We start from the raw sequence: 16,115 nt of genomic DNA on the forward strand, positions 1-16,115 counted from the left end.
TTTTGCATTGATCTTTTGAAATTAGGTTCATTAATGACACTCATTGTCTTGTAATAATTTCTTACAAGTTGTCAGTGAATTCAAAAATAGTTTTATAAGCCTCCACACAAGGTTCTATGGGGAATATTAGCAATATTTCGCTTACTCTAGTGACCTTTGACGCGAGGTGGTGTGACTGTAGCATCGACGTTTCTAGAGATTGTTCGGAAGTGCCAAGGTGAGAATTTGCTTTGTGTTCGTCTCTGTGCCCGGTGCTTTCTGGGCATTATACAGGGCATCTCAACGGCACTGTTAGTTTGCCTGCTAGGTCCGTTACAGATAAGGAAAAGGGAGTTCGCAGAGATTTTTTTAAAGGCCGGTGACTTTTCCTTCATATTAAATTCCTCAAACATGTACAGAGTTTGGTGGTTAAAATCACAAAAACTATTTGTGGGCTTGGAACGGGGATTGGTTGATAAACTACAGCCCACAGGCCAAATCTCGTCCGCTGTCTGCTTTTGTATAGCTGGCAACCTAAGAATGGTTTTTACCGTATTAAATGGTTGGGAAAAAATCAAAAGAATAATAATATTTCATAACGTGAAAATTACGTGAAATTCACATTTCAGTTTTTGTGGAACACAGCCATTCCTACTCATTTCTTTTTGTCTGTAGATGTTTCCATGATACAAAGGGAGAGCTGAGTAGTTGGGACAGAGGCCCTTTGGCCTGCAAAGCCTAAAAGAATTACTATCTGGCCCTTTACAGAAAAACTTTGCTGATGCCGGGTCTAGAGTGGTAATTTATCTCAGGCTTTTATAAATGACTTTATTCATTATTGAATGCTTACTACTTGCTGTGTCCTGTGTTGGGCTCTTGTCTGCAGATGCAATAATGAGCAAAGGGACATAGTGGGTACCTTCATGGAGCTTACAGCTTAAAGCTAATATTTTGATTAATATTTTAATAGTCATAAGGTAGATGTAATAATAGTTATTTGGTCATTAATAAAATATTGTAATATTTGTAAGGTAGACTTAATAATTTAACTAATAATAAAATTATTTGGTTAACTGAGCTAATAATAAAGTTATTTGGTTAATCTGAGTATTTACCGTAACCCTTACTTGAACGTTTTTTCTTTTTAAAATATACCACACTGAACATAAACCTTTGCTCTTTAGATGACTTGTGATTTTACTGAGATTAAGATATATATTATGAGAATATATTTTTGTGTTTGTTATAGCTATAGATGCCGGCACTATTGGAAATTAATTTGAACTATTACCATTCCAGGACATGTTCTGAAAACTGTTTATTGCTAAATTTTACTAAGTTCCTGATATCAGTTTTTTTCCTTGTCGTTTTTCTTTCTATTGAGAAATAACGACTCATTAAAAAAATACTGTGAATTATTTATGTAGTACTTTATACTGCTGTATTTGTTAAGCCTCGGTGGTACATTTGTATTTCACTTTACCTGATTGGATGTTCACTTTGTTAACATTAATGTATTGTTGAATTTTAGTTTATATAATTGCATATGAAGCACTAATATTTGTCACCATTTTAAGAACCTGTATTAATCATACTTTAAAATAAGTGTTACATAGTTTCCTAATGGCAGCAGGTAGCATAATGCCTGAAAAAATAATGTCATTGTTGCTTTTCTGAGTTAGACTCATAGTCTGATTTATCCACATTAATATTTCAGAGAAACGTAGCATTAGTCCCATGAGGAGAGAAATGGTTTTAATCCACCCATCATTTATCTATCCATCAAACTTCTGTAGACTGCTTGGTATGTGCTGGTATTGTCTTAGCAACTGAAACGCAGTGGTCAGTTTCCCTGTACTCCAGGAACAGTGAGTCTTCTCTTGCCGAAGATCCTGTGGTCCCAAAGCCATAGGCAAGGATTTGCCAGACGTGAATTTTTGCCTGTGTGTGTGCGTGCGTGCGCGTGCAATTTGTTCCACTTTGGTTCATTTGCTCCGTTAGTTAATTTGGTTAATTTGCTTTCTCATCCTTGAAAACTCTTTGAATGACAACTTTATATACTAGATTATATTTAACTTTCACTTACTCAGCTGTTTGTCAGAGACCTTGCATTGTTTTATTCCTGAATTAAGAAGTCGGAAGTCCCCTCATGCTCTGGTTTTTCATACCTTTGCTTCTGTAAGACATTGGAGAGAAAGGTGTCATTTCAAAAATATCGTTTCTTGCACCACCTCAGTTCACTAGTGCCAACAAGCTGGCACTTTTGTGGCACTCTATTTATAAATATTTTTCAGTGTTTTTCACTAGTTATCTGTTGTAGAAAAGGCAGAGAACTTACAAATTCACTTCATTTTGTCCAAAAGGTAATCCAAGAGACATATTTACACAGGCATCTCTCTTCCTGCTTCTTTTTACATGAGGAAAAAAGGGTGCTGTAAAGGAATTTTATAGGACATCTAACTTGATTTTACTTAAAATGTAGTTTATCATTAGGTCAGTATTAGTTTTTCTGTCGTGTGGGTAAACTTAGGAAGTCTGCTCGAAGAAACTCAAAGTTTTTTAGAAATAGTTTAATTTCAGGTAATTTCACTGTGAATATATTTTATAATACTTGTACCTGAGTCCTTATGCTAATCTTGAATGTCATCACAGCAGTGATTTTTAAGGACCATTAATGTAGCATAATCTGTACTTTTTTGGGTAAAGTGCTTGTCGTAATCAGATCGTTATTGTGATAGTCTAACATCATTGCTGAGATATCCTGTTATGTGAAATAATAAAGATAATGAGAATGATTCTGATGATCAAGGTATAATACAAGCATGACAGGATACGTCTGATACTTTACTTTTATAGCTCTTGATCTTGTTCCGAGGCTGACATCATTACTTATTCCTACCTTTTATCTTATTTAACACAGGGATGTGAAATTATTTCAACTCCTGATCAGTGCCATACTGACTTTACCAAGTGCCTTGAAGTGCTCCAAAATAAGATAGAAGAAAAAGACCTACAGGTAAGATAGGCGCCTATTTGGTGAAGAGTCTTATACCAAGGATGTGGACAATCCTGTTTTTACCTATCTGAAATCATTATTTGCTTTTGTGCTGCTTATCTGGATTCCCTTGTCAGGTTTTTCCAGTATATGAATAAATCTGCACTTAGTTGTCAAGACATTAACGTGTGCACTTGAATCAGAGGTCACAGATTCCAGAACCTTACGGTGATGAGGTCCCCACACGGGTGAAGTGGACCTTGTACAAAGCAAACAAAACTGGCAGCTCATTCTCAGCCTAAAGGGAGTAGCTGCTTTCTATCTCAGGTTGGTTGCTGCTCTGAAGAGCTGTGTGTGTTTGTGTTTGTGTGTTTATATATTATGTAGGCAAGACAAACAAGGAAATATGGCCTAGATTTGGCCAACATTGCAAACTCTTATGTAAACAAATAAAATATTACTATTTTTTTAAATGAGAAAAGAGTCTGCTGCTTTGTACATGTGGACTCTTTAAGGTGTTCAGTAGTGATTTTCACCTAGCACCCAAGTGTATAATCACATCAATTAGCTAATGCACAAATTTGTATGTTTTTATATTAGACAATTTTGTTTTGATACTTGTTGAAATGATATGCAAACTTTTTAAAGTCTGTATTCCATGAAGATCCATGAAATTAAACCCGAAGCAGTGAATGACAATTGACCATTATTTTCCTGGGAAGGGCAGGAAGGTAAGCTGAGATGCGTGATCCAATGTGTCATTTTTAAACTAAGAAAACTAGGAAAACACCTTTGTACATTAGGATGGTTTTCACAGTACAAGTAACAGGAGACGTGTTTCAGCCTTTCCTCAGTAATCGAACGGGGTAGGGCCGACTTCAGACACAGAGCAGTCAGATCTCATGTCTGCTTCTTCCATTGTCTTGGCTCTGCTGTGTAAGCTTTCTCTTCAGTCTGGTTTCCCTGACTGTCTGCGATGGCTGCTTATAGCAATTGTTTTTACATCGTTACATCTAGAGGGATTGAGGGGCAGGGTCATCACTTCCCACCGTCATGAGACCTAAGTCCTGAAATCTCTCCATTAACCACCACTTGGTTTTGGCGAAGGATGATGAGAATAACCTGATTGTCTTGGACTGGAGCAGGGAGTGGGGGGTCGATCCACATGTCTCATACAGTCCAACTACATGCCTAATACATGTGTGGCGGGATGGCATAGGCAGTGGAGATGCACCCCGAATAAAAACTTACTCCTTCGCAGAAGTTATGAAAGATTTATTCTAATGTATATTTATTAAGTTGAGGCAGTAGATCCTTTTCTCCCTTTGAAGGAAAGCCTTGTTAACTATTATAATTGACAAGTAGCTCACTCTGCAAACTCAATAAACGTAATTGAACGAACATTTCTCATCTCCGTTGTAGCTTGAGCTGTACCTAATGTGCTACTTCCAACAATCAATTGTGGCAATAATATATTTGTTTAAGGAGACAGAAGACAACCTATTGAGAGTTATCTGCTTCATCCCGACATAGCTGATGTTGCGTTTCTTAGAAAAAAATTGTAAATCTTCACAACTGTTTCAATTTTCCTAGTACTTCCACTGAGTGTATTGAAAGCTGGGAATGAAATTCTGTGAGTGTCATTTGTTGTGTCAAATTGATAGTATCTCTAATACAGTATTCAGTCATTGACTCTCAAAACAAACCATCGTATCTCAAACTCAACAAGGCCAAAATCCAGAGAGAGCGTCAAACTGGGGGAAGAGGATAATCAGTTGTATATAATCTGTGAAACAAATTGGACAAAGTCTTGGCCGAGCCAGTGGAGGCCTGGAGCGAGAGGACCTGTTAGAGGACTCCTGCATTGGGCAGAAAGGGCCGCACACTCCTGCTGCCACCGTGCTTACTCATAGGCTGGAGGCTGCCAGGGATGTGCATGGCCCTGGTGGCAGGCTGTGCTGTGTCATGAAGGGGTTGCCGCTGGGCCGGGATAGCCAGCTGCCCTCCTCTCAGCCCAGTAGCGAGGTCTTCGTGGAGAGAATGGGAGCTGGGCACCTCCATGGTTGGCATGTTTTGGGTCCAGTGCATTCTCCAGCCTCATCTTGAGCCCCCTTTCTCCTTGTTCCCAAAATATGCCAGATTCCCTCCTCTCCTTTGCCTTAAGGTGTTTTTTGTATATATGTTGCCCCCCCTCTCTAGAATGTTGTGAATATATTTTGACTTTTTTTTGTGTGTATTTTTCCTTGTCTTTGCCAAGGCCATGATGGCAGAGTATGCCTGACGTCCTCAAGGCGGTCTTTCCTCCACCGTAGCTCTGGATTAGGCTCTGCGGCTCTACATTTCTATGCCTCCCTCTTTTCTCCTTTACAATACTCTGAACACTGCTAATAATTGGTGTTAATTGTGTATATCTAATTGTTTGCTTAAGGCCTTTCTTCCCAGCTTGACTGTGTAGCCCATTAGGCTGGGATCAGGTCTGTCTTGTTCACGATTGTACGGTAGCACTGTGCGTATAAGAGATGCTCGGGGAACTCACAGGAGAGCAGGAGATGATGCAGTTAGGGGAGAGGTTTTTTTAGAGAAGGCTGAGACATGAGAAACAAATAGAAGTTAGATGGCAAAGGGGAGAAGATGGTGGCCAAGTATGGCAGTCCACAGGGAAGATGGCTAACACTTCAGTGAACCAACAGCAGATGGTTTGAAGAGCTTTATGACAGAGAACAGTGTGGTTACTTGGTGTTTGCAGAAGCATGGTTAGGTCAACTGAATTCATTACTAACAAAACCATCCAAATTAGCTCTTGTTCAGACTGAAAAAGATGGTTATGTTAAATCTGAGGACTATCTGTGAGCTTCTACCTGACTTTATGTTTAACCTGGGAGCACAACATTGTCTTTGGTTTAACATAATAGCAGGAGAAAAGCAAGATTAGAAAGATTTTGGAAAGGAAAATCATAAAAGATTCCCCTCCACACATTCTCCTACCCTCAAGTGAGATCATCATGAGGGCTTTTACAAATTTCTTCCTGAAATACACATAAACTGTGTCCGAAAATCCTTTATACTTCTCCACCTAATAAATCTTACAAAATTATCATACATTTCTTGTTTTCCACTTATTAAATTATAAATATGAATTTGTATTCAAAGTGTCTATATTTTTTAGTAAGATCTTATCTTTTTAGCATATACTTTAAAATATTAACTCTAGTATAAATGAATTGAATTAAAGTAATATTTAATATGTTAAGGAACTATACTGTGTAACATATTAGAACTTTATAGAATTTGGATTAGGGTCTGTCATTATCCTAAAGGAGTTAACTGTCTAGAACATGAGGTTAATTATAAAAGAAAAGATTTCTCTAAATTACCTTATTTATTATTTATCTGTTTTAAACCTGTTCCTCCTCTACTTTTAATTCCTCTGCGAAAAGGTTCTGATACATGAGACTTTTTAGTGCTTTGCTTTATGTTGCCACATTGTTTATCTGTGATTGAGTCATGAATAACAAATTTATCAGGATGCCATCCGCTAGGACTGAGTCTTCAAAGAGCACATATATATTCTGATGCTGTAATACACGTTTGCGATCTAAACCCTGGAATTCGGTGGAAAACATTAAAAGCTATTGCTCCAAGTTTCAAAAAATGTAAGATGTACATTGTTTAGGATGAAGCAGGAAGAAATCTAGATCATAAGGCCCTAAGAATAACAGGTCTCCTAAGATACAGATTAGGGTATTTCCTAGAATTATATGGCAATAGAATCAGTTACTTCAGTTTCTGATGTTTTAAACAGACTTTATGTTGGGCAAAATTTGGGCAGAAAAGTTGATGTTAATTTCAAACTGTATATTGTATAGATTTAAACTCATACTAGTTTTATTTGCTAAAACCTCAATACATTTTAGCCCATTTATACTGTTATTTTTTTGTAAACAGTTTTTTTTTTTTTTTTAATTTATTTATTTATTTATTTTTGGCTGTGTTAGGTCTTCGTTTCTGTGCAAGGGCTTTCTCTAGTTGCAGCAAGCGGGAGCCACTCTTCATCACGGTGCGTGGGCCTCTCACTATCGCGGCCTCTCTTGTTGGGAGCACAGGCTCCAGACGTGCAGGCTCAGTAGTTGTGGCTCACGGGCCTAGTTGCTCCGTGGCATGTGGGATCTTCCCAGACCAGGGCTCGAACCTGTGTCCACTGCATTGGCAGGCAGATTCTCAACCACTGCGCCACCAGGGAAGCCCGTAAACAGTTTTTTAATCAAATGCTGCAGGATGCTGAGTATTATATAAATAAGAGCAAATGTGTAAGTTTTATACACACAGACAAATATTAATGACTACAAATTAAATATCACATAAAGACTATAGGACTGCTCAATGAACCCAAGAGGACAGAGTAGAAAGACCTTGAGTTCACCTCCTCTCAGGGGCACACCAAAATTACAGCTATTTACAGAACAACTATCAGAGAAATAGATTGAAACCTACCAGAAAAGATCTTATACAATAAAGCCATAAAGAAGGAACCATAACAAGATGGGTAGGAGGGGCGGAGTCATGGTATAGTCAAGACTCTTACCCCCAGGTGGGCGACCCACAAATGGGAGAATAATTACAACTATAGAGGTTCTCCCCAAGGAGCAAGGGGTCTGAGCCCCACATCGGGCTCTCTATCCCGGGGATCCTGTGCCCAGAAGATGAGCCCTCAGGATTTTTGGCTTCAACAGCCAGTGGGGCTTACTTTCAGGAGACCAAAAGGACCAAGTGGGGAGATAGAGACTCCATTCTTAAAGGCACCCAGGGGAGAAGTAGTAATTTGAAAGGTGTCTGGGTCAGACCTACCTGCTGATCTTGGAGAGCTTTAGACTATTGATATCTACTGATTATCAGTATTGGACATGATTGGTTTGTAATGGACTAATGACTTTTTTATGTTCATACTAAATATCTGTTGCTGCTCATCAAATTTAAGACTGACTGTATCTGATTGGACTAATTACTTTATCAATATAATAAGATATCCCTAGGGTTGCTGGAAGAACTATGATAGTACTGTGAGAAGTATTTTCCAAGGTACTCTGATGTCTTCAATAAAGTCCGCTCTGATGAGCTGGTATCTTTGGCAAGATTCCAGTCTTATCTAAAGCAAAACGTAATAAATCTGTCGTGTGTGTACACGTGTGCTCTGGAAAGGAATAAATACTATCTTTACATTCGAGAAACCTAGCAGATACCACCTTAATCAAGGAATCATAATTAACATCATCAGTGATAATTCATGTTAGTGGTACGCGCCCCTCTCTCTAGGTATAGGGTGAGAAGGGCACTTGCGGTGTACTTCCCTAAAACCCGTAATCTCAGTTTAATCTTTGAAAAAAATCAGAGAAACCCAAATTGAAGATCATTCTACAAAATACCTGATTGCTATTTTCAAGGTCATGAAAGACAAGGAAAGACTTGAGAAACGGTCACAGAGCAGAGGAGATGAGAGAGACATGAAAACGAAATGCAGTGGGGTGAAATGTGAATAAAGTCCAGGGTTTCATTAATAGCTGTGCCCCAGTGTCAATCTTAGTTGTGACAAATGTGCCATGTTTATATAAGATGTTAACATCACTGGGAGCTGGGTGAAGTGTGTACTCCCTGAAGTATCTTCACGACTTTTTACTAAATCTCAAGTTATTTCAAAGTAAAACATTTATTTGAAAAAGTATGTTCAGTGTTGCAAATATGCTCTAACAGTGGAATGGTGTCATCTTTGTGTGCCATGACTTATGGTAATATAGAATAAGAAGCAAGTACTACAATCAATAACTTTTTGTGGACTCTCTCAATTTTAAAATGTTTCCTCAAAAAGTTTCAAACTGTAAGACTCTGCTGCATGTTTCGGCAACTATTGTACATGAAAACTATGCCTGCTTGAAAATCTTCACTAGAAATTTGATGGTGTTTAAACTACATGACAGGCCAGATCCTCTCAACTTTCACAGCTTCCCTAGAGATCAGAGTGTGGTCGGACTCAGTCAAGGATCTGATTTTACCAGGGCTGGGTCTAGAAGAAGTAGCCCTGTTTATTCCTGCATTCCCTCCTGACCTGTCACAGCCCTGTGGTCTCCATCCCTACCTCCATTTTCTCCCTGGCTCTTCTTATATTGATATTCTGTCATACCTGCCTTTTACTTTTACCTTGTTTCCCCGGGCTTCAGTTATCATTCTGTGCCATTAACTCTATATCTTATATCTCTAATCCTGAACTCCAAAGCCCTATTTCTAACCACTAACTGGAAGGCCAGAGGCACTTCATCGCAGTGTAAACCAAAATTCATCATCTTTCTCACAAAACCTCATTTTCTTTCTTTTCTGTCTCATTCAATGGCACCACCATCCACCCACCTGGCAGAAACCTGAGAGTAACCTTATATTTTACTATCCCTGTACCATCCCTCAATGGCTGGTCACAGTTGCTTTAATTCTACAAGTATCTCCTGTGCCCACTTGTTCTTTCCAATCTTACTGGTACTATCTTAGTTCAGACCTTTATCATTTCTTACCCGGGTTATTTTACTAACCTTCTGTTTGCCCCCTTCACTCCATTCCCTTACTAAAATTTACATCCTCTATCTTAAATGGACATCTGCTTTAAGTCTTTTCTTTTCTCCCAGTTACTTATTCAATAAATACCTGTTCAATGAATAAATGTATTTCCAATAACATCAAGGCAGATTCCAAAGGATATCCTGGCAAACCTTAGCTGGCATGTATCCTCTGTGAAAGAATCTTCTTAGCATCTCCTACTAATTCTCCCACGACATGTGTGTCATGTGTCCACATTCCTTACACTGCTTGCTGTCTGTACCAGTTGTAGGAATGAATATGCCTATTATGAAAAGAATTAGTCTCCAACACATTGTAGTTAGAGGTTAGGTGCTCAGATGCTCGGCTTACGCTGCCATTCTCTCAGCTGCATGACTACAGAAAGCTCTTTAACTTCTTCAAGACTCATCTTTCTCATCTGGAAAGTCAGAATAATAATCTACACGTACCAGCGAGTTATGAGGCAAAGCATTTACTGCAGTGCCTGCCACACGTAAAGTCCTTCATAAAAATATAATAGTAGCAGTGGTGGTATTAATAGTCATATATTTTTGTGCACCTTAGCTCTTGTGATCTCATAACATTTACATAATTTCCTTTGCATAATATATTTATATATTTACAGAAAATAAATACAAGTTTTAAATAAAATATAAAATACTGTATTTTATAGATATATTTTATAAAATATATTTAGATATTCTTTTTTATAAATTTTTATTTATTTATGGCTCTGTTGGGTCTTTGTTTCTGTGCACAGGCTTTCTCTAATTGCGGTGAGCGGGGGCTACTCTTCATTGCAGTGTGCCGGCTTCTCACAGCGGTGGCTTCTCTTGTTGCAGAGCACAGGCTCTAGGCGTGTGGGCTTCAGTAGCTGCGGCACGCAGGCTCAGTAGTTGTGGTTCACGGGCTCTAGAGCGCAGGCTCAGTAGTTGCGGCACACGGGCTTAGTTGCTCCGTGGCATGTGGGATCTTCCCGGACCAGGGCTTGAACCCGTGTCCCCTGCATTAGCAGGTGGATTCTTAACCACTGCACCACCGGGGAAGCCCAATATATTTATATATTCTATTTAATTTTATAAAGTATATGTAATATAGTTGTATATGATATTTATTTTATAAAGCATATACCTTAATATATTTATTTTATAAAAATTATAAATATAAATAAGATCTATTATAAAATATATATAGTGATCTTTTGCTTTTATAATAAATTTCATGGACCAATATGATATTTGAATTAGATAATGTTTTTAGGAATCAGACTAATTAAAGTTTATAGCCCAGTTTCATGGACTCATCATTTCCTTTTTTTTTAAGTGAAAACAGTTTTTTTTAATTGAGGTATAATTGACGTGCCTTATATTACTTTCAGGTGTACAGCATAATAATTCAATATTTGTCTAAATTGTGAAGTCATCACCACAATAAGTCTAGTTAACATTCTGGCATTGTTTCTTTTGGACATATTCTAATTTTACGAGATTTCTTTTAATATCAGACACTTGAATTAAACAGAGGGCTCCTCCCATGTTGCTGCGTTTCCTAGGGGAGGTCTTCAATGTCCCCGTTTCCCAGGGAACCAGTGAGAATGGGATCTATATGTTCAGTGATCCCTCAGCAGGGCGAATTGCACAGCCCCGCTGACCATTGTGTGCCTCGTGCCTGGATGGAGAGAGAAGAGGAGAGATGTGCTCCGGCTTCCCCCATGCTACGGGGGACCTTGTGTGCCTTGTGCTCACTGAGGGATGTGTTACCCAAGGAAAGTCTTAAGTTCACTTCAGTGTTCCAAAGGCAGACTTTCTCCCCTTAGGTATACTGTGGAAGCTACTGGGGATCATCTTCCGATCAGCTTAACAAACTTTTACGTATGTGTCTGTTAAGACATTATGCTAGGATTTGGTGACCAAATGCATGGCCTCAAATAGACTCCAGTCTAATAGAGGAAACAGATAAATGAGTAACCAGAGAATAATTCAGACTATCATAGATGCTGTGACTTGCCTTTTCAGGATAGATTCAACTTCTTAAAAACCGGATTGTTTAGGGGCTTCCCTGGTGGCGCAGTGGTTGAGAGTCCGCCTGCCGATGCAGGGGACACGGGTTCGTGCCCCGGTCCGGGAGAATCCCGCGTGCCGCGGAGTGGCTGGGCCCGTGAGCCATGGCCGCTGCGCCTGCGCGTCCGGAGCCTGTGCTCCGCAACAGGAGAGGCCGCAACAGTGAGAGGCCCGCGTACCGCAAAAAAAAAAACAAAAACAAAAACAAAAAAAACGGTCCAGTGCATACTCAGAAACCATAGTGTTAATGAACAAGTGTGAAATTTGCAATCAAAATGTCTATTCTCCCAGAAGTTGGAAAGGGAATAATTAACATAAACTGTTTATTATTGCACCAGATTGCAAAATCTAAGAATTGCACTACAGTAAGCCTGATAGCCACCTGTTATAAACTGGTCAATAAAAACTGAAGAGAGTTTTATACCACTAAACTTTGGGAAAATAATGCGCCCGAAGTACTACAAATAGCCAAATCCAATCCATCCAGACATAGAAGCCAAGAGTTTCATTTATCATTTTAGACAAGAATATGCAGCTATGACTTATTTTATGGCTGAAGCAAAAGCAAGAAATATCGTTTGGAGAAAACAAATCATGATGATGCAAGATAGGGTAATAGCTATTAAAAAATGATCACAAGTACAGAAGTACTCATATTCTGGGAACAAAGCGTCTCTTACCAAAAGTCAGTCAGTTGGCAGAGGTTTTGAAAATTGTCTATTTTCAACTTGCTCAGTGGTGGGAATGAAAGAGGATGCATGAGGGATGAAAGAGGATGTGGGTTTCAGGTTCTGGTACCTCATAAGCCATTTTTCACAGAATGGGAGGAATGAGTGCTTAGTGCTCTTCCAAATATTCAACTTTAGAAGGGTATCATGTATGTTATAGAAATTTTAGCCAGAGTGAAAAATATCTGGTGCTTTTTGAATAGGATGATCAGGAATGCAGATTTGAATTTTTTCATTCATCTACCAAGCAATCATTGAGCTTCGAATGGACGACATTTACACAAACTGTAATATCCTTTCACACTCTACCTCCAAATAGCTAATGGTTTCTGAATGTGATATAGGTCATACTTTGAGTTTTAATTTTGCACTAAATACCAGCTGTGTTGACGATGCTGTGCTAGGTATTTGGGGATTTCTAAACCACAAATAATACATCTTTCCATTTCTTAAGACCCCCTGTGGTATGAGAGGTTTGGAGACCATAATTACCTCCAGTAGATCTATAATACCCATGCTATTTATACAGGCCATGATTTTATGTAACTTTTACTTACTCTTAAATATATTCCTGACTCTTCAAAGAATTTAATTTTCAGCAGAGATAATAGAATAAAATCATGTTAAAAAAACACAAGTATGTGTTTTATTCTATTCAACTCCCCTTGGCACTCACTTTCTGATATAGAGAAATGTAAATACATGCAAATTTGCTCTTGCCATCACTTTGTGTATTTACATGGAAGGAAAAATAACACATTTCCATATATATATATATTATATATTATATATATATATCACATTCTGCTTTTTGTTTATATGGAAAAAATGTCCCATATCCAGGGGTCTCATTGATATGGTTTCAGAACCAATAGGCCAGTTAATCAAGGAAATATTAGTACTCAGGACAGACCTGTGAGGAAAGACAACACTGCTATTACAACCAGGCTTGAAATATTTAACTAAAAAATGCAAAGCCTGGGGTAAATCAAAAAAGCATTTCATCATTCTGGGAATGAACTCAGTCATTGTCCTATACTCTGTCATGACCAGGGCATCTGAAATTAAAGTGTTTTCGGGGATTCCAGACAGCAATATGAAAAAGCAAAGAAAAACTCACTGTGTGCGGTAAGATTTCTAAGGAGTAGAACTGGGCACAGCAGTCATCAGTGCTAGAAAGATTGTTGGGGTCACATAGGAAGGATCTTTAATTTCTAGGTAAAGAATTTGAATTTTGATTTACAGGTGATGTTAATCTGTTAGAGAATTTTGAATGAAAAGTCATAATATAATTTAGGAAATTAGTGTAATGGTGTGTGCAAGCTGAATTGAAGAATGGAAATTCTAATGATAGTAAAAAAAAAAACCAATTACAGGCTTCTTGAAGGATAACTCTTTTTTAAAAATAATATTTATTTATTTATTTGGTTGCACCAGGTTTTAGTTGCGGCAGGTGGGCTCCTTAGTGTGGCTCCAGGGCTCCTCAGTCGTGGCATGTGAACTCTTAGTTGCAGCATGCATTTGCGATCTAGTTCCCCGACCAGGGATCAAACCCAGGTCCCCTGCGTTGGGATTATGGAGTCTCATCCACTGCGCCACCAGGGAAGTCCCTTGAAGGATAACTCTTTAGTCATCTTTTAAGGACCTTAGAAAATAGACTTAAACTGTGTGCCTGGTGATGATGGGTCTTGTTTGCCAGAGTTAAAGCATGGAAACCGTTCCATTCAGCTAACAAATGTCTGTTACATATTTACCAGCCACTCTGCTACATATTGTATCAATAGGTTGAAAGGTGCAAACTGAATGAGACAGGGTATCTGACTCTTAGAATTCATGGCCTTGGAAGTGAATGCCCTTGTAAGCAGGATAGGACAGGTGAGAAGCCCCTTGGAAGTGGACCTTCTCCAGTCTGAACTCTCTTTGTGCAGGTGGTAACTCAGCTGCAACTGGAAGATAAAGAACTAACCAGAATCAGGGGAGTGTTTTGTTCTGAGTATTCAAGGTCAAAGGTAAATCAGGTTTGGGATGTCAAAGGGTAGGCAATACCGAAAGTCCTAATCACACATGAACACCTGCACTGTTTACATTTGTTTCCCTTAACAAGCTAACAGAATGCACTAGTAGGGAGGGGCCTACCTTTTGGGGTAGGCCTGTCTCTCCTGGCCTCCTCTGCTGCTGACTTGCTGCCAGTGTGTCAAGGACCTCTGGCAGCAAGAGTTTCTTGCAGTCTGTACAAGCTGAGCTCTCCAGAGAGGTACAGGGACATTATAAGCTCCTAATGGGCAGTGAGGGTGTGAGCTGCCTGAGCTTTTATGCTACAGCTTTTACTGGGGGATTATGGTTTCAGTCAGGAGTCTGAGCATAGATCCTTTTCATCACCTTCACAGTTTTCTGTCAAATGCAAACAAGCTTGAATACATTGCTCACTTTTCAGGTATAAATATGCCCCTTCCTCTGCTTTTTTACTTTTTAAGCTTTTCTCTCAATAACACGTTGAAAAACAAGTTTTGTGGTAAACGTGTTTATGACATTTCTTAATAACGTATTTGCAGTTTGACAAAGTTGGATGAAAATGCTCTGTCCAAACAAGTTTGTTTTTTTTTTTTCTTCGGAGGTGGAGGTAGGCATCTTTGGAAATACTTTACAAGGGAGGGTGGGGGAAGGGGATAGTTCAGACACTGAGGTTTGAAATCTTGTGATGTGTTCTGAGAAGTAAAGTATTTCTAGAACATAAATGGGGTGGGAGTGGCAGATGTAACTTAGGAGTCAGTATAGGAGGAGATTGGACTTTATTTATCTTGTAGGTTCTGGAAAGCCAGTACTGAAACAGAACATTGGCATGATCAGATTTGAGATGTAGAAAGCTTTCTCTCATAATCAGGTAGAAAACTACCTGGTTATAGAAGGCCAGGCAGGAGGCCAGTGGAGTTATCCAGGTGAGAAGGATGATGCCTGAATTACGGCTGCAGCAGGGAAGATACAGAACAAATTATTTGAGAAAAATCGGGAGCCTCATTATCTTGCCATTGCAAGAGGCATTATTTCTTTCTCACCCAAACAGGTTTGCATTAAACTGTGACTCATTAGGCCTTGTTGAAATTTAAATGGGATCCCTGTAGTATTGTTTCCACGGGCTGCCTAGATCCAGCCACGTATATTCTGTGTTTGTCAGTACAGTATATTCTGATACCATAAAACCTGAGGTCTTTAATCTCTCTGGTGTTTCATTGTACTTCACATCAATCACTGAAATTATTTTATAAACTTATTAAAACATATTTTGATATTGCTGGGTTGTTGTCAGTTTATTGTTTTTCCTCTATCTTGATCCCATGATTTCCTTCATAGCCTGCATTGGGTCTTCCTTTTTTTTTTTTTTTTTTTTTGCGGTACGCGGGCCTCTCACTGTTGTGGCCCCTCCCATTGCGGAGCACAGGCTCTGGAGGCGCAGGCTCAGCGGCCATGGCTCACGGGCCCAGCTGCTCTGCGGCATGTGGGATCTTCCAGACCGGGGCACGAACCCATGTCCCCTGCATCGGCAGGTGGACTCTCAACCACTGCGCCACCAGGGAAGCCCGGGTCTTCCATCTTTAAATTAGAGCATCAAACAACTGGACCAGAGAATTTCACCTTCTGTTTAAGCTTAACTGTTGTACAGTAAAGGTCTTTGAAGGTTAAGGGAAGCTTAAGAATAATGTCTAAATTTTTTGAAACCCTAGGGTTTAATTTTGTTAATTTGGCTCTGTTAATGTTACT

General features: G+C 39.1%; 1 protein-coding gene across 2 annotated transcripts in view; it reads left to right on the forward strand.

Annotated features, from left to right (window-relative positions):
- Positions 1 to 16,115, forward strand: part of TPK1 (thiamin pyrophosphokinase 1) — a 329,713-nt gene that overhangs the window by 155,666 nt on the left and 157,932 nt on the right. For both annotated transcript variants that reach the window (XM_024758048.1, XM_024758049.1), the window contains one exon: positions 2,900 to 2,995. In XM_024758048.1, coding sequence (XP_024613816.1) covers positions 2,900 to 2,995 — 96 coding nt within the window. The remainder of the gene's footprint in view (positions 1 to 2,899; positions 2,996 to 16,115) is intronic.

The sequence above is a fragment of the Neophocaena asiaeorientalis genome, unplaced genomic scaffold (assembly GCF_003031525.2).
Source record: "Neophocaena asiaeorientalis asiaeorientalis breed wild unplaced genomic scaffold, Neophocaena_asiaeorientalis_V1.1 scaffold206, whole genome shotgun sequence".
Taxonomy (NCBI): Eukaryota; Metazoa; Chordata; class Mammalia; order Artiodactyla; family Phocoenidae; genus Neophocaena; species Neophocaena asiaeorientalis.